This window comes from Denticeps clupeoides, chromosome 20 (genome assembly GCF_900700375.1).
Source record: "Denticeps clupeoides chromosome 20, fDenClu1.1, whole genome shotgun sequence".
NCBI lineage: Eukaryota > Metazoa > Chordata > Actinopteri > Clupeiformes > Denticipitidae > Denticeps > Denticeps clupeoides.
In genome coordinates, this window is record NC_041726.1 from 8,515,759 (window position 1) to 8,535,102 (window position 19,344).

At 42.3% G+C, this 19,344-nt stretch overlaps 2 protein-coding genes across 2 annotated transcripts; one reads left to right on the forward strand and one right to left on the reverse strand.

Annotated features, from left to right (window-relative positions):
• The first annotated feature begins 7,644 nt into the window (after positions 1 to 7,644).
• cthrc1a (collagen triple helix repeat containing 1a) lies at positions 7,645 to 14,701 on the forward strand. The gene is made up of 4 exons (XM_028963897.1): positions 7,645 to 7,789; positions 10,464 to 10,682; positions 11,545 to 11,761; positions 14,367 to 14,701. The coding sequence occupies exons 1-4, from the start codon at positions 7,688 to 7,690 to the stop codon at positions 14,507 to 14,509; spliced, it is 681 nt and encodes a 226-aa protein (XP_028819730.1). The 5' UTR covers positions 7,645 to 7,687; the 3' UTR covers positions 14,510 to 14,701.
• slc25a32a (solute carrier family 25 member 32a) lies at positions 14,661 to 19,171 on the reverse strand. Its single transcript, XM_028963896.1, has 7 exons — positions 18,797 to 19,171; positions 16,930 to 17,080; positions 16,492 to 16,577; positions 16,250 to 16,404; positions 15,968 to 16,081; positions 15,732 to 15,877; positions 14,661 to 15,656 (listed from the first exon to the last, which is right to left on the reverse strand). Exons 1-7 carry the CDS (start codon positions 18,984 to 18,986, stop codon positions 15,530 to 15,532), a joined length of 969 nt encoding a protein of 322 aa, XP_028819729.1. The 5' UTR covers positions 18,987 to 19,171; the 3' UTR covers positions 14,661 to 15,529.
• Positions 19,172 to 19,344: the final 173 nt, after the last annotated feature.

Consider the following 19,344-nt stretch of genomic DNA (forward strand, 5'->3'; position numbering starts at 1 on the left):
TTTATTAAATCTAGTCAAATGATGCTACAAGGTCTGTGTGTGTGTGTGTGTGTGTGTGTGTGTGTGTGTGTGTGTGAGTGCATGTTGTTTTTCTGTAGTTTTGTGACTGCTGGACACCTTCTGCTGATTATCGGGTCGTCTGGGGACTGGTCAGCTTGCCCACCACTGACACAGCGGGCATGATGGCTACTGCTGGCTTCACTGGCAGAGTATAGAACAGCGGGCTGCTGATCCAGCTGGGCCAGGAACCCAACCTTTACTTATAAGTATGAATGTGTGTGTGTGTCTGTTCCAGTGCCGTGTCCGTGTGCGGTTCTGCTGATGACTACATGCATGAATGTAGCCTGCCAATGTGAAACGGTGCTCTCAAAAAAACTAAGAAAAAGCCAAAAAGTTTCCTTTAATATGCCGGAGCTGTGGTTCCCTGGACACGACTCACAGAAGATGAAGCAGAAAGGAGGATTTCATCGGCCTTTATCCACAGAGGTGGGAAATTATTGTTCTTTTCCCTCTTGCCAAAGTGCCTAGCTTGGGGTGGAGGCAGTTCATTGGTGGTCTCCAAGGTAACCTACACTCATGCTGTGGAAAAAAGCACACCTTTCTTTCACAGTGTTCCAATTAAAATGTTCAGAATTATGCCCAAAATAAGATTTATATAAGAATGATCAACAATGACCTCGCATGAAAAGTAAATTACGGTCACGCACATGGCACCGTCCAACTCTGGACATCTTGCAGTGGTGTTTAAATGTGTGAGTAGAGTGATTCGTCAGACACGGTACATTTTGTATCATCTACATTTCTTCGCTATTCTATATTTTGTCAAGCTAAATAAATTACATTTTGATTATTATTTTTCATTTTATGTGATGTTAAGGCTTTTGGTGTTTTGTGTTATACCTTGTACTTTCAGTTCTACTTTATAGGTTCAAATTTAGCATTAATGTTCTGTTCAAATACAAACAAAACATGATTGAATTGTTTATTTAAATCCATTGTGTCATAAAATGAATTCACATTATTGTATATTTTCCTCAGATCTCCTGTTCCTTGGATTTAAAGCCTTTTCTGCCACACTGTATGAAACAGTTTTCTTTTGTAATAATGTCTTACAATTTGAGTACTTGGTATCCTTAGCAACACCGACTCAAAAGGACAAGGCGTGGCTGGGGAAAAAAAGTGGACTCCATATGGGGAGGAGGTAAGAAAAAGAAGAAAAAGATTAGTCCCACCAGGGCAAATAGCACTTAAAAGGACTAATGCATGTTTACTTGGTGTCACTCCACCAAGTAAGAACAACTGGACCAATTTCATTTCAGTTTGTGACTTTAAGAGTCATTTATGCTTTAACTGTCACTTAGCAGGCTAACGTATTTTAAAGAATACACCCCTAAATGTCAAATGTCGTTTGATGAAATGTCAAATAAATATCTATCATTATTATTATTATTATTATTATCATAACTGCAATTCTACACAAAACATACCATGTTAATTGATCTGTGTTGGATTTCTACATCACATTTTCTAATATGGACTATAGTTGAGGAATTACCCAGTAACTAGTATTACAAGCAAAAGCCAACGACTGAAATTAACTTTTAATTTTTCTTGAATTCATACATTAATGAATGAATAATAAATCACATGGATTTATAAATAATATGTCGATCTCTTCCAACTTCCTTTAATGTACAGTATGCAGGATCTGTGAACACAGCGATGTAGCAGAGTGCCGGAGTGATGCTGGAAGTTGATGTTGCTGACTGGATCGTTGCAGACAGGGAGCTGAGGGCATAAAACACTAACAGGTATAATAAACAAGCCATTTTCTTTGTTAAGCCTGAGCTACCGGGGGCCTGATAAATGAAATAGCTAATGAGGCGCCTGGTTCATCGCTCCGGCCACCCCAGGGTGATTTAATGACCCTATCCTGCAAAGAACCCGAGCCTCGGCGACCTTGCGCTGTGCGATGCTAACGAGCTGATTTCTGCAGCTTTTCGTGGGATCAAACACGTCTGGGGTGGATGGTCACACATTTAGACAGAAGTCCCATTAGAATGAAATATTACAGGATAAAGGTGATCGCTCACAATCACTTTCTAATGGTGTGCAGTGATCCACGTGTAGTGCTTATGCATGTTAGGTACATGCAATCAATGTTTACATATTTATTCAAATATCCGTGTATTTATTTCCCACAAATGGCGCTGCTATGCTACACTCTGCCATAGATGCAAGAAAATATTCAAAGTATTCTTATTATTAAAGTATTATCTGTCTATCTATCCATTTATCTGTTGAAAAAGCATGCAAATACCAGGATACATGTGGCTTTTAGTCTGACTGCCTCACTGCTATACACTGCTGCTGTGTTAATGAGGGACGCTGCTAATTAACCCCCAAATCCGTATGCCGTATGCAGCCACATTGTGCGGAGTGATAATTGGGCTCGTATTTAAGTGCTTTCTTTTTCCTGGACACTAAAATTTACCAAGACCTGACCTTTACTTTTACAAAAGGGATAATTAAACAACTAAAATAATCTTAATTATTTTGCATGCTGATCATGCAGCCTTCTGGAATCTATGGTGCATCTCCACCATTGTCATCCAATTGTGACATGTGAGGATTTCAAAGACCCTTTGTAGTTTTCTTCTGGGTTGGCAGATGATTAATATTAATTAAGCATATTAATGATTACATCCATGGTATTGGCTGTTGTGGCAACTGTGCATCATCTGCAAGGGTCTTCATGGAGGATGTGTGGGTTCTCCTTTTACAGAAACATGTTCTTCATTGCACGTCTTACTGAGGATGGAACCCAACCGAAAGCCCACTTCACCTCTTGACCTATGACCTGGTTTGACCTTCAATAATCTTACACCAGCCGATTCTGGTGATAATTACGCTTATTGATTATTCATCTCCGGTCTGTTTTCTCTGTAGAACACAGATTCCATTCAGACTCATGGAGAATCCACAGTCAACCCTTTTTTTCATGGCCATTACTATGGAAACGCACCCCTTCTGCCTTCAGGGCCTCCTGTCTCATATGTTCATGCGATGTGGCGACTATTCTGCATGAGCCAACACAGAGCTCTGCTGCCGAGAGTTGTGCTGATTCCATTTATCTTCACAGCTGTCATCTGCAGTGGGGAGGTGGCATCAAAGGGCGTGTGACCCGGCAGCTCTCGATCCCTCATCTTTCTTCTCTCATCTTTCTTCTCTTTTCTCAGGCTCTTTGTTGTCAGGACCGAGACCCTGGTGGAGACTGCGGTGCTGCGGCTAATTGTCTCCGCTCCGCTGACGCCTTCCCCTGACTGTCTGCAGGGCAGCAGTCTCCGCCAGTGGTAATTGGAACAGGCGTAGGTCCAGGGATGAGGCAGCGGCCCCAAGACAGGGGATGTGGTCCGAATCAGAGCAGAAATTCACCCCTGAGGAGCAAAATCACAAGGAAATGCCTGGAGGTCTATAATATATGCAGCATATGGGGATGTGTATATTTTTAAGAAAAGGGCTGTGTGTTGTGTGTGTGTGTGTGTGTGTGTGTGTGTATATATATATATATACAGTACAGGCCAAAAGTTTGGACGCACCTTCTCATTCAATGTGTTCTTTATTTTCATGACCATTTACAATGGTAGATTCTCACTGAAGGCATCAAAACTATGAATGAACACATGTGGAGTTATGTACTTAACAAAAAAAGGTGAAATAAGTGAAAACATGTTTTATATTCTAGTTTCTTTGCTCTGATTACTGCTTTGCACACTCTTGGCATTCTCTCGATGAGCTTCAAGAGGTCGTCACCTGAAATGGTTTTCCAACAGTCTTGAAGGAGTTCCCAGACGTGTTTAGCACTTGATGAGAAGGTGTGTCTAAACTTTCGGCCTGTACTGCATAATAAAATATTAAATAGTATAACAGTGTATTTATTGACTTTCACTTTTGATCTGATTGGATACACATCAAGAAAATAATAAAAAAAAATACTAATGAAGAACAGGATTTGAAACCAAGATCACATGACCTATAGTAATACACTTTTACCCATGAGCTCACGAAGATTCCTAAAGAGCAGGGTGTCATGTGAATGCTGTCAGCAGGTCACAATGAAGAATTCTCGGGGACAGCGGGACTTAAACCCTTGACCATATGATCTAAAGTCATACGCTCTACCGACTGAGCTATATCCCCTGGCACACAAAATACAAAATATTTATACCTATATTATACCTATTACAATTCTATATACTTATGTCATTATGTCAGCTAGTTTGTTTTAACAACATGCATTATCTACACTCTGTTGTTAATTTCTTTGACATTTCAACACCCAAATTTCTTGGCAAAATCTAACCCTTAACCTAAGATTATCTTTAACCAGACTAGTTTTTTTTTATTTTTTTTATTTAATTCTCTTCAGATCAATAGAATTAGTAGTAGTATTATTATAGTATATATCAACATATATTACTAAGTACAATTCACAATATATGAATACACACTAAATATATTGTCACATATAATGAAATGTATATTTTTGGAGGTGTGAGACCATGTTGCTAACTGCTGGGCCACCGTCGTAAATAAAAACAATGTTGCCAGATATTTTTTTCAGCCCACAATCATCCAAATTGGTTGAAAAGCCACACAAATGTGATGAAATAGCCTAACTGGCAAAACTTCATAAGTGCCTATTCCTTTCCTAAATTATACTACTGAAACTGGGTCTCTATGGTCTAAACATCTTCTTCATATGGAAACCGGGAAACTGTGGCATCTATAGGTTTAGGGGTCCTAAAGCGTGCACTTATAGGCACAGTATTAATTAAGATTAATTAAAATTAATTAACAGTTGAGTCAGATGCTGTTGTTGTCCTTGTTATTTGTCTTCCACTGCCCTTCGACAGCCGAGTGCATCAGCAGCACAGTGGGGACATAATGCCAGCTCTAATCCACAGACAAAAATACAGAGGCTACAGAATGTACTCTGTTAAAAAAACACAAAGAAGCTGTTAAGTTTTTTTGTTTTTTTTTTGTCCTCCCCATTTCACAATTCTTCCCCCATGTTCCACTCACTCAGTGAAAGTGAAAAGGAAGCGATAGGGCTGCTCTCCTTAAAGCTATTTCCAACAATCAGGAGCCGCCGTTTCCAACAATGGCTCTTTCTCTTGACAACCCTTTAAGCCCCGTCAGGATTAAAAATTTTAATTATTGCTGTTTTGTTTACTTGCCTGTTTGTCTAAATTGGTGCTTTGAACTCCTGTTGCCTCTGTCTTTGTACTTTGAAGCTGAAAGGCTAGTCATCCTCTGGGCGCAGCATCTCTTTGGGCGGAGTCGGGGAATTCTTTCCTATCAAGGCAAGTGGTTCATTTAAATTCATGTGTTTTCCAGGGTTGCGCAATGAAATAGCAGGACTGCAAAGACCCTACCTGAACTGTCACGGAATGTAAAGTTTAGAAAACTCATTATTTTATTCATTATGTTTACTTTGGTTTCAGCTTGCAGCTCCTTCAATTCAGGGCTTGTCCTTACTTCTGTTTACAAGCTGGGGATCAGTTTGACCTGGATAATTCTGAACAGTATTTCCTCGATAACAAATCACAAAAGTTCTTTTTGTCTGACAAATGTATTCTTTTAAATTGAGTCAGATATTAAACGTTGGCGTGTCAATCATTGACCATATTGCATTGGTGTATATGGGTGTTCCACAAAGATCTGTTTTAGGAACAATTTGATTAACTATTCACATAAATACATCTTGGTATGGGACTGATGCATCTTGGTATGGGACTCAATTCATAACCTTTTTTGTGTCCCTGTAAAAGAGTTTGGTATTAGCATACAATGTACATTGATCTGTCTTGCTTCTTGCCACTTATAATGATAAATGTTTTAGTGGACTTTGTTGTGTCCAGAAAAGTAAAGCTAATAATTGAGTGAATCTGCACATGGACACTTGGATTTTTTACCCTCACATTGCTTTTAATATATTCCTTAATTGCATGGTTTTACCTGCTCGACCTTTTATAGTTTATATGGTTCCCTTTTGTACTATTATGTGAAATGTCTTCCTCATGAGTGAAAGTTGGATGAAATATTCAGGACTCACACAGGCGTAGGGCAGATCAATGATACACAGCGGATGCTGCTGCTTGGCAACGTCCTTCATCAGCAGGTGACAGGAGACACTTTTTTTTTTCACTGTGGAGGTAAAACAAGTTCAGAAGGCCCTTCGGCACCATCGCATTTGAAATGTTTGATTGCATGCCTGCCAATAACACCATTAGTATCATTTATGAGGACAGGTGTGGGGCAGAATAGGACATGATTCTTTTGGTTTGTTTATTTCATATTACCTTTATTGAATTATTTGATGTAATTCTCCAGTTGGACGGTTCTCAGTTTAACCCCAATCTACTTATTACACCATTTTCTTATTGTACATTGGATTTCCTCTGGCAATTTAAAGGTTAAAGGTCCACCACAAGATCAACATTATGTCACAAAATATAGACAAAACAGGTTAAATGTAATATAGGAGACATTTTTATGATTATAGTTATGACCTTTTGTGAAAATAAAATTGTATTTCATTATTTCATTGCTTTCATCCAATTAAAAATGGTGCACGGACATCTTTAAAAGAATGTCATGGAAACAGGAAATTCATCCATCGTCACATGCTGGCTCCAGAAAGTTAAACATAAAGCGTTGTGACAAACATTACAGGCATTTAAAGTGCTCGTGACACAAGTGCCTCCATGGCTTGTTATGAGTTAAGTATAAGGATGCACACATGATCCCGCGTCGTTCTCAGAAGTTTGCTCACTGTTACTTCAGTTGTTCCTATTTAAATCATGAGAGCAGGGCTGGCCTGTAACATGGGCAGTGTAGGCAAATTCTAAGGGTGCCATCCATCCAGGGGGCGCCACAAAGAAGAAAAAAAGACATTCCACTACTCTTAAAATTAGCTGGTATTAATGTGTCTTTCTCTGAAAAGAACAAGCCCACATGAACTTACCAGCTTAGCAAAGCCTATTAAGTAGTAGTAGTAGTAGTAATAATAACGATACGTAACTTTCTTATCAGTCAACTGCAGAACCCCGTGCACCCCTCCAAGCCACGCCCCCCCTGTCATTCTCACCTGTCTTTAAAACTTGAGAGGCCTTCAACAAGCTCAAGTTCATATTTTCTTGTTTATATATATATATATGTGTGTGTGTGTGTGTGTGTGTGTGTGTATCTATATATATATATATATATATATATATATATATATATATATATATATATATATATATATATGTGTGTGTGTGTATATATATATATATATATATATATATATATGTGTGTGTGTGTGTGTGTGTGTGTGTGTGTGTGTGTATATTTATATTTATATATACACACACACGCAGAGGTCAGAGGTTAATAAATGAAAATTGAAATGGACAGTTTCTGCATTCATTAAATGAGCTCATCTTCTGTAAGTAATGGCTTAAGTTGTAAAAGTAAATGGGAGGACTGGGTGTGGCCAAATTTGCTCCAGACATGTTGAAACTTGAGAGGCCATTAGTGGGGGACCCAGCACATCTGGGTCCCGCCCCGCCCCTCCCGGCGTTGGTGAGAGGCCGCAGCGGAAATCTCGAGCACCCGGGCCCTCGGAGCCGCTCCAGTGAGGATGGAGTCTGCGCGCGGCCGCATGCTGCTGTTGCTGTTGCTGCTGCATGCAAGCACCGCGCAGAAGGACAAGCGGCAAAGGGACGCGGAGGCTGTGGACAGGGTGAGGGTTTATTTTTTACATTTTTAAACTATTATGATAAAAGTAAGGAATCCAAATATCCCAAGCTTGTCCGTTATTATATAATATTCAGTAAAGTTTCCTCTGCCAGGGGATATGGATATTTAAAGAGATACTGTTGCCTAGCAACCCTCGTACTCAGCCTGTTTTTTTTAAAATAGTTTAAAAGTAGAGTATTAAGCAGAGGAAATAATTCTGTTCAAATTCTGCCCAGTAACCTTTGTGTCGGAATCAAGTAGTTTCAAGTTGTGAATGGAGTGCCGATAAAGTTCTGGACTGGTGGTCACAGCCGAAGACTATGAAGGAAATCCTGTTCCAGATCCTGTGTGTGTGTGTGTGTGTGTGTGTGTGAATGAATGAAATACAGCTTTGTACAGTGTCTCCTGTAAACAGAAGCCTCTTTCATGGCTCCACAGGATGAAAAAAATAAAGAAACCAGTTTCCTGTCTGCAGTGTGCCGCTCTAAACGCGCTCTGTTGCCTGCTCGGCTGGCTGGCCTTTGACCCCCAGCCCTGTGTGAAGCCTCGGCGGACAGTGCGCTCAGTACGGCGGTGGTTTTGAAGCGCTGCCTGTGTCACATCGGGTGGAAAATATTGTTGTTGTGCTCGCTGCGATGCAGGGTGAATGATGTGTAAATGATGCTTTTCTTGGACCGCAGCCCCCGCCATGCCCTCACAATGAGATTGCGGAAATGCTTCAGAGGCACCGTTTCCATCTGAGATCCCCCGGCGGCTCACGCAAATGTGCCAAAATGGGAAAGCGCCACGCTGGGAAGATTTAGTGTCTGAAGAGACGTCTGGCAGGTGGCGCTCAGCAGATGAGTTCTGTGAAGTTCATAAAACCCAGAACCTGGCAGATGCTCAGATCTCCGCTGTTTCACTTGGACTCACTTCTGAAACGGGTAATGTGGGGTCGCCATTTCATGGCTGCTACACTAAAAATGTATGCATTTTCTAACCAATAACTATGCTAATTATCCAGTAAGTCGTAGGAGTGCTACAGCCAGTGGAAGATTCACTTGAATTGACGAGTGAATTAAAAAAAACTCTTGTGATGAGTGAGAATGTGGAATGCCTGCGGTTTTTCTGCTCCCTTTTGCATTCCCGACCTCGCTAGTGACTGACCTGACCAATACTGACCTCTGGAGAAAGACCACATCTCCCTTAGGATGCAGCAACTCGACAGACAAACAGTCTTGGTCCAGAGGGACTCAGGCCAGTCACCGTCCAGAACAAAGCAAAGCCCCTCAGAGCCCTTTACTAAAACCTGCAGGAATGTTTTCCATAAGCAGACATTGTGAAACCTAATGTGTGAGACATTCCAAAAACAACTAACATTAAAAAATATGAAGAAATTCCATTTTTTAAAAATGTTTTTGTTTTTTTGCTGAAATATTTGCTGAAGTTGTCCAGCCCTGTCCCATTTTGACACCGTCTACTTCAAGAGGTGTTAATGAGTTAATCCTTTCTTCTAATGTGCCAAAATGTCATGACGTATTTAGCAGCCAACACCAATCTGCTGAAATTAATTAGGTGTTAAATTAATGGCTTCTGGTTTGTGCACCGAGAAGGCTGCCAATCGATAACTTTTTTGGCACTAATTAATGCACATTTTGCAAAGAATTAAGAAGGATTATTTAATTAAGACTAAAGCTTGTTATAGTATCTAAAACTTTTAAAGTGTTGGAAAGAGAACTGTCTTGTTGGTCATTCACGTTACATTGCCTACGGCAGAACAAAAATCTAAAAATCTTTGAACACATTCAATATTTAACATTAATCATATCAATTAATATATTCATTCTGAAAGCCATTCTATATTTGTCATGCTACTGGAAATTGAAAAAAAATGCAGAAAAACAGCCTGTCATTACTTTTATAATTTTCACAAAACTAATTTTGTTGCCTCAGCAAATGCAATCAATGACATTTCTGCACATTTGCTGTGGGATTGTCTGGTGAAATGCTGCCCCCTGTTTGTTACACGTTGCACCTTTAAGGTGGGAGAATGGCAACCTTTTAACGTTCCTTAGGCGCGCTGCCCATTCGTTCCATCCTTTTCCACTGTAAGGATGCTGCGAGCTGCTCCCATCAGCACATAAAAACACATGTATCTGCTGCTGTTACTAAAATTGATGAGAATCATCTGATTACCCTGTAATGAGATGAATAGGAACCGTCTGTGGCTGCTGTTCTGAAGAGGGGGTTCGAACCCAGCGGGTAAGGAAGCGCACCCGTAATAGGAAGGCTGCCGGTTCGAATCCGAGGGTGCCACTGAGGTGCCACTGAGCAAAGCACCATCCCTACACACTGCTCCCTGGCCACCTGTCATGGCTGCCCAATGCTCACCAAGGGCAATGGTTAAAAGCAGAGGACACATTTCGTTGTCTGCTGTGCTTCACTTTCATTTAATCTCAGAGGACTTTTGGTTCCAGTGAAGCGACATGATCGCATAATGGTTTCCACGTCTGTTTTTGTGTTTAGTGCAGTCACTGGGCCTGTTCTGGTCAGTTCTTGGTGATTCATTCTTCTATTGTTGACACATGAGCTGTAAAATCCGTGGTGGGGGATTTCTGCGGGGCGCCAGAGGTCGCGGTTTTACACACTGCGTAGTCACTGTGGTCTGCTGAGACACATCTGTTCCTGTTCTTCCCCAGTACAACAGCTGCCCACAGGGCCCCCCAGGTGTGCAGGGTCGCGATGGGAACCCGGGTGTGAATGGAATCCCTGGAACGCCAGGAATCCCCGGCCGTGACGGAGCCAAGGGGGAGAAGGGAGAGTGCGTTAGCGAGCGCTTTGAGGAGCCGTGGAAGCCCAACTTCAAACAGTGCGCCTGGAGCGCCCTGAACTACGGCATCGACCTGGGCAAGATCGCTGTGAGTGTGGCCACGCCCCCTTCCACCACCTTATTCACTTCTCCTGGCTCCTCTGTATTGTTATGTGTGTGTGTGTATTGTTTTTATATGTAGGCTGATGTATTTCATATTTTGGTCACACAATAGCCTCTGAATATTTGGATCTTGTCATAGGATTCACTAATCACATGATTTATCGGCTTATTTTAATAAACAACAGCGAGAAGATTTTGTTTTTTTTCGGAGTAATGCTGCTTTAATCCACTTAATTACATTTGATCTATTTTACATGATGAAACAGTTAGCTGCTCCAGAGCAACTATTTAGTCATGGTCATGTGACACTGTGGTTGTCACAATGCTAGAATTTAGAACTCAATACTGACGCCCTGGAGAATGCTTGCCACTCGATACGTTGTATTTTCAATCATTTTTAACATTTAAAGAAATTAACAATATCCAACAAGACAACACCGTTTTTTAAAGTAACATTGCTAAAGTATGGCAAACTTTTGATCATTCCTTTATGCAGTAGAAATATATGACCATGTGAGCCAGAGCTGAGGACATCTGGTTCCTAGGCAGGTGTGTCACCAATTAGGCCACTACAGCCACCTTGTTGTGAATGTTCTCAAGTCCTGCTGCTGGTGGGACACTGGTAATGTTGATGCTGTTGCAAATCAATATCATCACAAACTTTTAATATCACTTCTTACCTGGGTATAGATTTTCTGACAACCCTAGTGTACGCCATGTAATAATGTGTACTGCTTATTAAAGAGACGTGTAAAATGAATGGTATTGTAAGTCCTCTGAATCAGTAAATCTGTAGTACTGTTGTGCCACAAAGGGACAGAAGTGACGTTGTAGTCTCTCCTTGGCAGGACTGCACGTTCACCAAGCAGCGTCCAGACAGCGCCCTGCGTGTCCTTTTCAGCGGCTCGCTGCGGCTCAAGTGCAAGGCGGCCTGCTGCCAGCGCTGGTACTTCACCTTCAACGGCGCCGAGTGCAGCAGACCACTGCCCATCGAGTCCATCATCTACCTGGACCAGGGCAGCCCGGAGCTCAACTCTACTATCAACATACACAGGACGTCCTCAGGTACCCCCACACGGCCTGATAGTCCCACTGATTTATACGACATCCTTAAGATTTTAGACATAGGAGTCACTAGCTCTCCAGCCAGCCCGTATTGTTGGTGTGTTGTTTTATAAAAAAAAATGGTTGTTTAAAATGGGAGGCGTCCTACACAGGGCAGTGGTGGCCTAGCAGGTAAGGAGATGGACACATAATCTGTAGGTTGCCTGTTCAAATCCCGATCTGCGTAGGTGCCACTGAGGTGCCACTGAGCAAAGCACCGTCCCCACACACTGGTCCCCGGGCACCTGTCATGGCTGCCCACTGCTCACCAAGGGTGATTTTTAAAAGCAGAGGACACATTTTGTTGTGTCCCTGTGTGCTGTGATTCACAATGACAATTTCACTAATACCCCTAGTACACAGGGTGTGTCCAACTGCCAACACCCACATGCAGATTATCAGCGCTTTATTTCAAGCCTTCTGATGCTCTACGTCTCGTTTATCGGCAGAACAATATCCACCACTCTCTCTCACACACAGGTCCTGCCAGTTTTAAATGATTCTGGGCCGGGGTGAGAGTGGGTGGTGTGGGTGTTTAATCTGAATGAGGCTCGTACGTCCAGCCTGTAATTACGGTGCAGGCTGGGTTCACAATTAACATTCAGAGGGAAGTCACTTTTCTTTAGAAAAGTGGAAAACAACCTTGCAACCATCAATCTACATCAATCCAGACTCCATCACACACACACCTGCATGCCAAATTTGGGAGGAAATAGTAAATTATACCAAACTGTATGACATGAGGTAATTAAAAAACACACAATTAAGAGTAACAGTGACATTCTAACAAAGAAAAAACTTGAGGAAACACGTTCCTCCAGAAAAAAAGATGTTAAATGGCATAATAAATGTTATGTCATCAAACCCAATATATTAATAATTATTACGTCTTTATAGACTGTATTTATGTATTTTTGTACTGTTTTTATTTTATATATTTCAACTCTTTAATCTAACAATAAACTCTTTAATCTAACCTTAATCATATCTTACAACACATTCTTACAATAAATTCCCCTTGATGCAGCACCACAGGAGTACTTTTGATGATGATGTCATATTTTGACATGATTTTGAAAATGCTTTTCTGACCTTCTTACACTGTGACTTTAGAGTGGAGTGTATATTTCTGAAACTGCTTTGTCTGGGCGCACACATGCTAGAGCATTACCAGCTTTTTCATCGACTTATCTGTCAATAAAGTTGAGTCGACACATCGACATGATGCCATCTGTGCATGCGCAATCCCACTCATCAACTTTGCAATTTATATCCCTCCAGCTGTCCTTCGTATGGCCCCTGAAAAATTATATATATATATATACTTGTAATTAACTCATGAAAGAATTTTCTTGTGAAATTACCAATAAATTTGATGTGTCACATGACCCTCTTCCTATTGAAAAAACAAAAGTTGGATCCAAGATGACCGACTTCAAAATGGCCACTATGGTCACCACCCATCTTGAAAGTTTGCCCCCTCACATATACTAATGTGCCACAAACAGGACGTTAATATCACCAACCATTCCCATTTTATTAAGGTGTATCCATATAAATGGCCCACCCTGTATGTGTATGTGTGTGTGTGTGTGTGTGTGTGTGTGTGTGTGTATATATATATATATATATATGTATATATGTATATCCCTAAGCACCAAGGTGCCACTGATGTGCCACTGAACAAAGTACCGTCCCCACACACTTCTCCCCGGGCACCTGTCAAGGCTGCCCACTGCTCACTAAGGGTGATGGTTAAAAGCAGAGGACACATTTCGTTGTGTCACCGTGTGCTGTGCTGTGTATCACAATGACAATCACTTATTTTTTCTTTCCTTAATGAACACGTATTGAACACGTTACGTTACAAAACACAAGTGTCTCTCGTTGTCGTTTCTTTTTATTTATATTATAAATATATAATATATATTATATATTATAAGCATATTATATATGCTTAGGTGCGGTGCCGTGAATTAATCCACACTGGCCAGGTCCCACCTTAACGCATCATCTGCCGCTGCGTCCTCCACCTCATGCACATCACTGCACATCACTGTGTACCTCTGATGCACACACAAACACACCGGGCAATTTGCAGCTGGAAATCTACCTAGTGTAAATGCCTTTAGATGGTAGGAGGAAACCAGAGAACCCAGAGGGAACCCACACCCACATGTGGAGAGCATGCAAAAATACGCCCACAAGGTCTGAGTCAGGATTCGGAGGTGTGAAGACCGTGTGGCCCAACACATTACTAACAATTATATTGTATTTTCTACCCTTATTTAAGGATTTATTTATACATATTTCAGCATTTTATTTTCCAAATACTTAGTTGAAACATTCAATTAGGCACAGTTGCAATGCTGAATATATCTTTTTTGTGTGGTTAGTATTAATCCTTCATATAAAGAAAAATCACGTACAATAATGCAACACGTCATAAAAGGGTGTATAAATGAATAGATAAAGAGTAGTAATGTGCAATATAAATTTGATTTATATGGAAGATGGTAAAGGACAAATTGAGAAACTGACTGTTTGATCGTGGTTTGTGTTTCAGTGGAGGGGCTTTGTGAGGGCATCTCTGCAGGTCTGGTGGACGTTGGCATTTGGGTGGGCACCTGTGCCGACTACCCCCGGGGTGACGCCTCCACTGGCTGGAACTCCGTCTCCCGGATGATCATTGAGGAGCTTCCTAAATGACCCCATGCCATGTATTTTACTCTGTAAATGACGAGTTATATTGTAATCAAATGCTTTTGTATTCTGATTGTACTGTCATGTTTTATTGCGTGGGATTGGTGGGATTAAACTTGTTCAAATCAGAACGTGAAAGTGATTTTATGAGACAGACTAGATGGTGAACTGAGACTTTAATTTAGGCTCAGATATATGAGGGACGATGACAACACAACAAACAACAAAAGACTGTTCTTTTAATGATGAAATAAATAAGATAAATGGCAGATGATGAAAAACATTTTTTTGCAAACAATACCAATGTGACCATGGTATAATAATTTCAACAATTAGAAAAAAACCTTATGAACAAAAACAAAAATCATAATAAAAAAAAATCTGATTCTGAACAAGGTGTTACACGAACAGTCAAATTTGCATAAGTGGCTCCACCAATTATGCAAATCAATGCAAACATTGATGGATGCATTCTCACAAAACAACAAATATAAGCATGGCTTTGTTAGTCATAATCTCACATTTACATACCAGTGCTGAAATATTTGCACAACAGACGAAAATGTGCGCTTACAGGATCGGTCCTATTGGCCCAAATCATTGCATAGTTTTTTGGCAACATAAATAAAACAGATAGTATAGGTAGTATATGTGATCAGAAGGTTGTCTGTTCGAATCCCGGTCTGCCGAGGTGCCACAGTTCCCCGGGCGCTTGTCATGACTTCCCACTGCTCACCAAAGGTGATGGTTAAAAGCAGAGGCCACGTTTTGTTGTGTCACCATGTGCTGTGCTGCAGTGTTTCACAATGACGATCACTTCACTTTCAAATGGACCAACTAAGCTCCTGCCGATTGCTTCCGACACTCAGAGTAACAACTGGGTTTACACACACAGATAAAGGCTTCACTAATAACCAGTTACACTAACCATCAGTCACTTGTGACACGTCCATGTGGTCTGGCTGTGAATGTGGTGAATGTTTGTCAGTGTGAGAGTGTGTGTGTGTGTGTGTGTGTGTATGTTGTTCAGTGGTCCTGGTTGAGCAGCACATGGGACACGTGCTCATAAACCAAGAAAGTTATGCTGCAGGCAGGGATGACGCGCAGCAGGTTGGGTCCCATGCCTTTATAGAAGCCCTCGAGTCCTTCATTCCTGCAGGGCACACACACACACAAATGAACAAACTACTTCCTCATTATGGGTATTTGCAGTTTATAAAACATTCACCGCCATGTTTTGCCGAGGACGTCGGCGATGCCACTGTAGTTGTTGTGCTGGTCCTGCAGGCGGGCGCGGACCACCTGGTAAGGGTACGTTATCACCACTGCAAATACTTTGGAGACGGCTGCCATGGCGATGTACTCCCCTGGACACTGGAAGATAATGAAAGAATGAAACACATGCATGGTTTTTGTGTGTGTGTGTGTGTGTGTGTGTGTGTGTGCGCGCGCGCCCAATCTCACCAGCAGGGACTCTGACGGCTGCTCTTTAGCTCGGCTGTAGTCTCTCTTCAGCCTCTCGTACGCCATGAACTGCAGTGCAGCGTGGGAAGTGCCCACCAAACCAGGCAGGAAGCCCTGAGGAGAAGAAGACAGGACAGGTATTTTTTAGTTTTTTTTTTTTTAAGAGTTAAAGTGCCCTCTAGTGGTTCTTTATGGACAAAACCAATCCCACTCTGTAGCCTGGTTTACAGGGACACACGTGACAAAAAGCTGTGATTTGATTGGTCGAAGAGTACGCATTACCCTGTAGAGACCAGGGATGCCCTCATGGCGGTAAATTTTCACGAGGGCGTCCAGCATCCCCCCGTACTGCTTCTTGGATGGGTCGGCGGTGTACTGCAGCACCAGACGGGTTTTTGTCACCCACACCGGGTTGGTCAGACAGAGGGTCAGCATGCCTGTAAGAGCGCCACCCCAACCGTCACCATAACAACATAATCATATCCTGCGTGGTGATGACATGCCGTGTGACCTCGCACACCGACCCGCTTCTGCAGCAGACATCAGGTGCTCCACTGCGCTGAGCTCTGCCGTTCGGCCCTCCTGGGTGTACGCCTTGATGGCGTTATAACTGCAGGGGACAAACGAAAAAATGTCTACACACACACACACACACACACACACACGCGCAGCCAAGACCACACCCCCCCCCAACACACACAGTTTCTAATGAAGTAAAACGTGAAATATATTTCATCGTTATATGCCCTTGTTTCTTGGAAAGGCGTATAAAAGGTGTCTTCAACAAACACAAATAAATAAAGTCTGCATGGCGGCACCCTACATGGCTGTGAGTGTGTGTGTCTTGGGTTCCTGTACAGGTGCTCTGTGTTCCTCATCGGGGTCCGGCTGGCTGCCGCTAAAGAGCTCGGGGGATGGGAGAGTGGCTAAAGCGCGGCCCCGCCCTAGCGGCTCAGACTCACAAGAGGAAGTAGAGGCCCCAGGAGGCCCCGGCGCCCCAGACGTTCGGGGTGACGCCCTGGTAGAGTCCCCGAACGCCCTCCATCCTCCAGATGCTTTTGATGCAGTGCAGCACGCCGTCGTACTGAGGCCTGACGCTCAGCCCGTCGCTCACTGTGCGGCGTACAAAGGAGAGAGACGCGGTGACAAAGCGCTGAGTCATGCACCTCTCCGGCCGGGCCGGGCCGGGCCGCGCCGCGCCGCGGGGTCCCCGCCAAACGCTGGCCCGTCCCGACATGAATTACGCTACCGCGCGTTTCCCGCTTCTGTCCACGTGGAAACATGAAACCAAGAAACAGGGTCACAGCAGCCTGCATCAGATATACACGCCAAGGACTACAGGCAACACCTTCCACATCATCTAAAATGTCAGCTTTTAGGTCACTTTTAATTATTTGAAACATTAAAAGTTATTTAAAAACAGAAACTATCATTATTAATTATGATTAACATAAACACTACACAAGGTAAAGGTTGGTCTAGTGGTTTAGAGTTCATCTTTGTATTCTCTGTTACTTTTACTATAATTTAGATATTAAAAACTGTGCGAAGGCTTTACATCTTTCCGACTGTAACTGTAATAGATACTAACCAAAAGTGTAAAACTAACCAAAAGTGTAAAACTTTATTATAAAGTGAAAGTGGTAGTAATGTCAATGTTGATATGGTGCTAGAAGAACTAGTTGTCGGTCTCTCCCAACTCTGTAAAATAATGAATGATTTCCTACTAGCAAATGTCTACAGATGGAGAACAATATTGTTGTCGTTTTGTGAAAAAAAAAAAAAAAAACGACAATAAAAGCTTTAGGTAAATCAATATTTGATCAACGTTTGACATTAAGTTAACAAAATTACTTGCATCTTAAATTCACTGGTTTGTATGTTACACAGTACTGTACATATATATATATATATATATATATACACACACACACACACACACACACACACACACACACACACACACACACACACACACTGTGTACTGTACAAATGTGTGCGTGTGTGTGTGTGTGTGTGCGCGTGTGTACTATATATAGTACAGGTCAAAAGTTTTCATTCAATGTGTTTTCTTTATTTTCATGACCATTTACGTTGGTAGATTCTCACTGAAGGCATCAAAACTTTGAATGAACACATGTGGAGTTATGTACTTAACAAAAAGTGGAGACCTGGCCTCCACAGTCACCGGACCTGAACCAACTCGAGATGGTTTGGGGTGAGCTGGACCAACAAGGGCTAAACACCTCTGGGAACTCCTTCAAGACTGTTGGAGAACCATTTTAGGTGACGACCTCTTGAAGCTCATGAGAGAATGCCAAGAGTGTGCAAAGCAGTAATCAGAGCAAAGAAACTAGAATATAAAACATGTTTTCAAATATTTTTTTGTACATAAAGTACATAACTCCACATATGTTCATTCATAGTTTTGATGCCTTCAGTGAGAATCTACCAACGTAAATGGTCATGAAAATAAAGAAAACACATTGAATGAGAAGGTGTGTCCAAACTTTTTGCCTGTACTGTGTGTGTGTGTGTGTGTGTGTGTGTATATGCTCACTGAGGTTTCTGAGAACTATGTATTAAATTAGGTAGTTTGTGTCAGTGTTTACTGTATAAAACCATTTACAAACACAGACTGATGAGAGAAGAATCTAGTTTGGTTTACGCTGCTGTACGCTGTTGCTGTTGTATTAGCAAACAGATGACGTATTACACATCTTCGCCCCGTCTGGCCAATCAGCGTGGAGGAAATGAAAACATTAAACGCGCTCGACGAACGCCGTTTAGATCCCGGTGTAAGAAGGTAAAAAACGGTGTACAGCCCACCTGCGAAGCGAATCTTGACCAGGTCCAGCGGGTGCAGCACCACGGTGGAGATGACCCCGCCGCTCAGGCCCGCCGCCAGGTTCTCGTATCTGATGTGGGTGGAGAGGCGCAGGAGGCTGGCCGCGACGGAGACCCGCTGGCCCGCAGGGTCGGGAGACGCCGCCCGCTGTGGTGCGGACACGGCGCTCATGTCTTCTGACTGGTCGGAAACTAAAGAGCGAAAAACGGAGCCACGGGGTGAATATGTCTGGAGTTAAAACGCCAAAATCCAGCCATGAATTTAAACGCAGCGAAGCATCAGCGCCGTCGGGGCGATGCGTTAAGGATCAGCGCATTGTACTGCGCATGCGCTGTAGCCGGATCTGGGGGTTGCCAGCTTAGCTTGTTTGGTTTCTTTATTTTCATGACCATTTACATTGGTAGATTCTCACTGAAGGCATCAAAACTATGAACACATTGAGTTCATATGTGGAGAACACATCTAAACCCAACCGACATGGTTTGGGGTGAGCTGGGCCACAGAGTGAAGGCAAAGGGGCCAACAAGTG

Coding starts and splice junctions, on each gene's coding strand:
- cthrc1a (XM_028963897.1), top strand. CDS start 7,688: ATGGAGTCTGCGCGCGGCCGCATGCTGCTGTTGCTGTTGCTGCTGCAT. Junction 7,790..10,463: donor ACGCGGAGGCTGTGGACAGG/GTGAGGGTTTAT, acceptor GTTCTTCCCCAG/TACAACAGCTGCCCACAGGG. Junction 11,762..14,366: donor CATACACAGGACGTCCTCAG/GTACCCCCACAC, acceptor TTTGTGTTTCAG/TGGAGGGGCTTTGTGAGGGC.
- slc25a32a (XM_028963896.1), bottom strand. CDS start 18,986: ATGAGCGCCGTGTCCGCACCACAGCGGGCGGCGTCTCCCGACCCTGCG. Junction 16,405..16,491: donor GATGTCTGCTGCAGAAGCGG/GTCGGTGTGCGA, acceptor GCGCTCTTACAG/GCATGCTGACCCTCTGTCTG. Junction 15,878..15,967: donor AGCCGTCAGAGTCCCTGCTG/GTGAGATTGGGC, acceptor ATTATCTTCCAG/TGTCCAGGGGAGTACATCGC.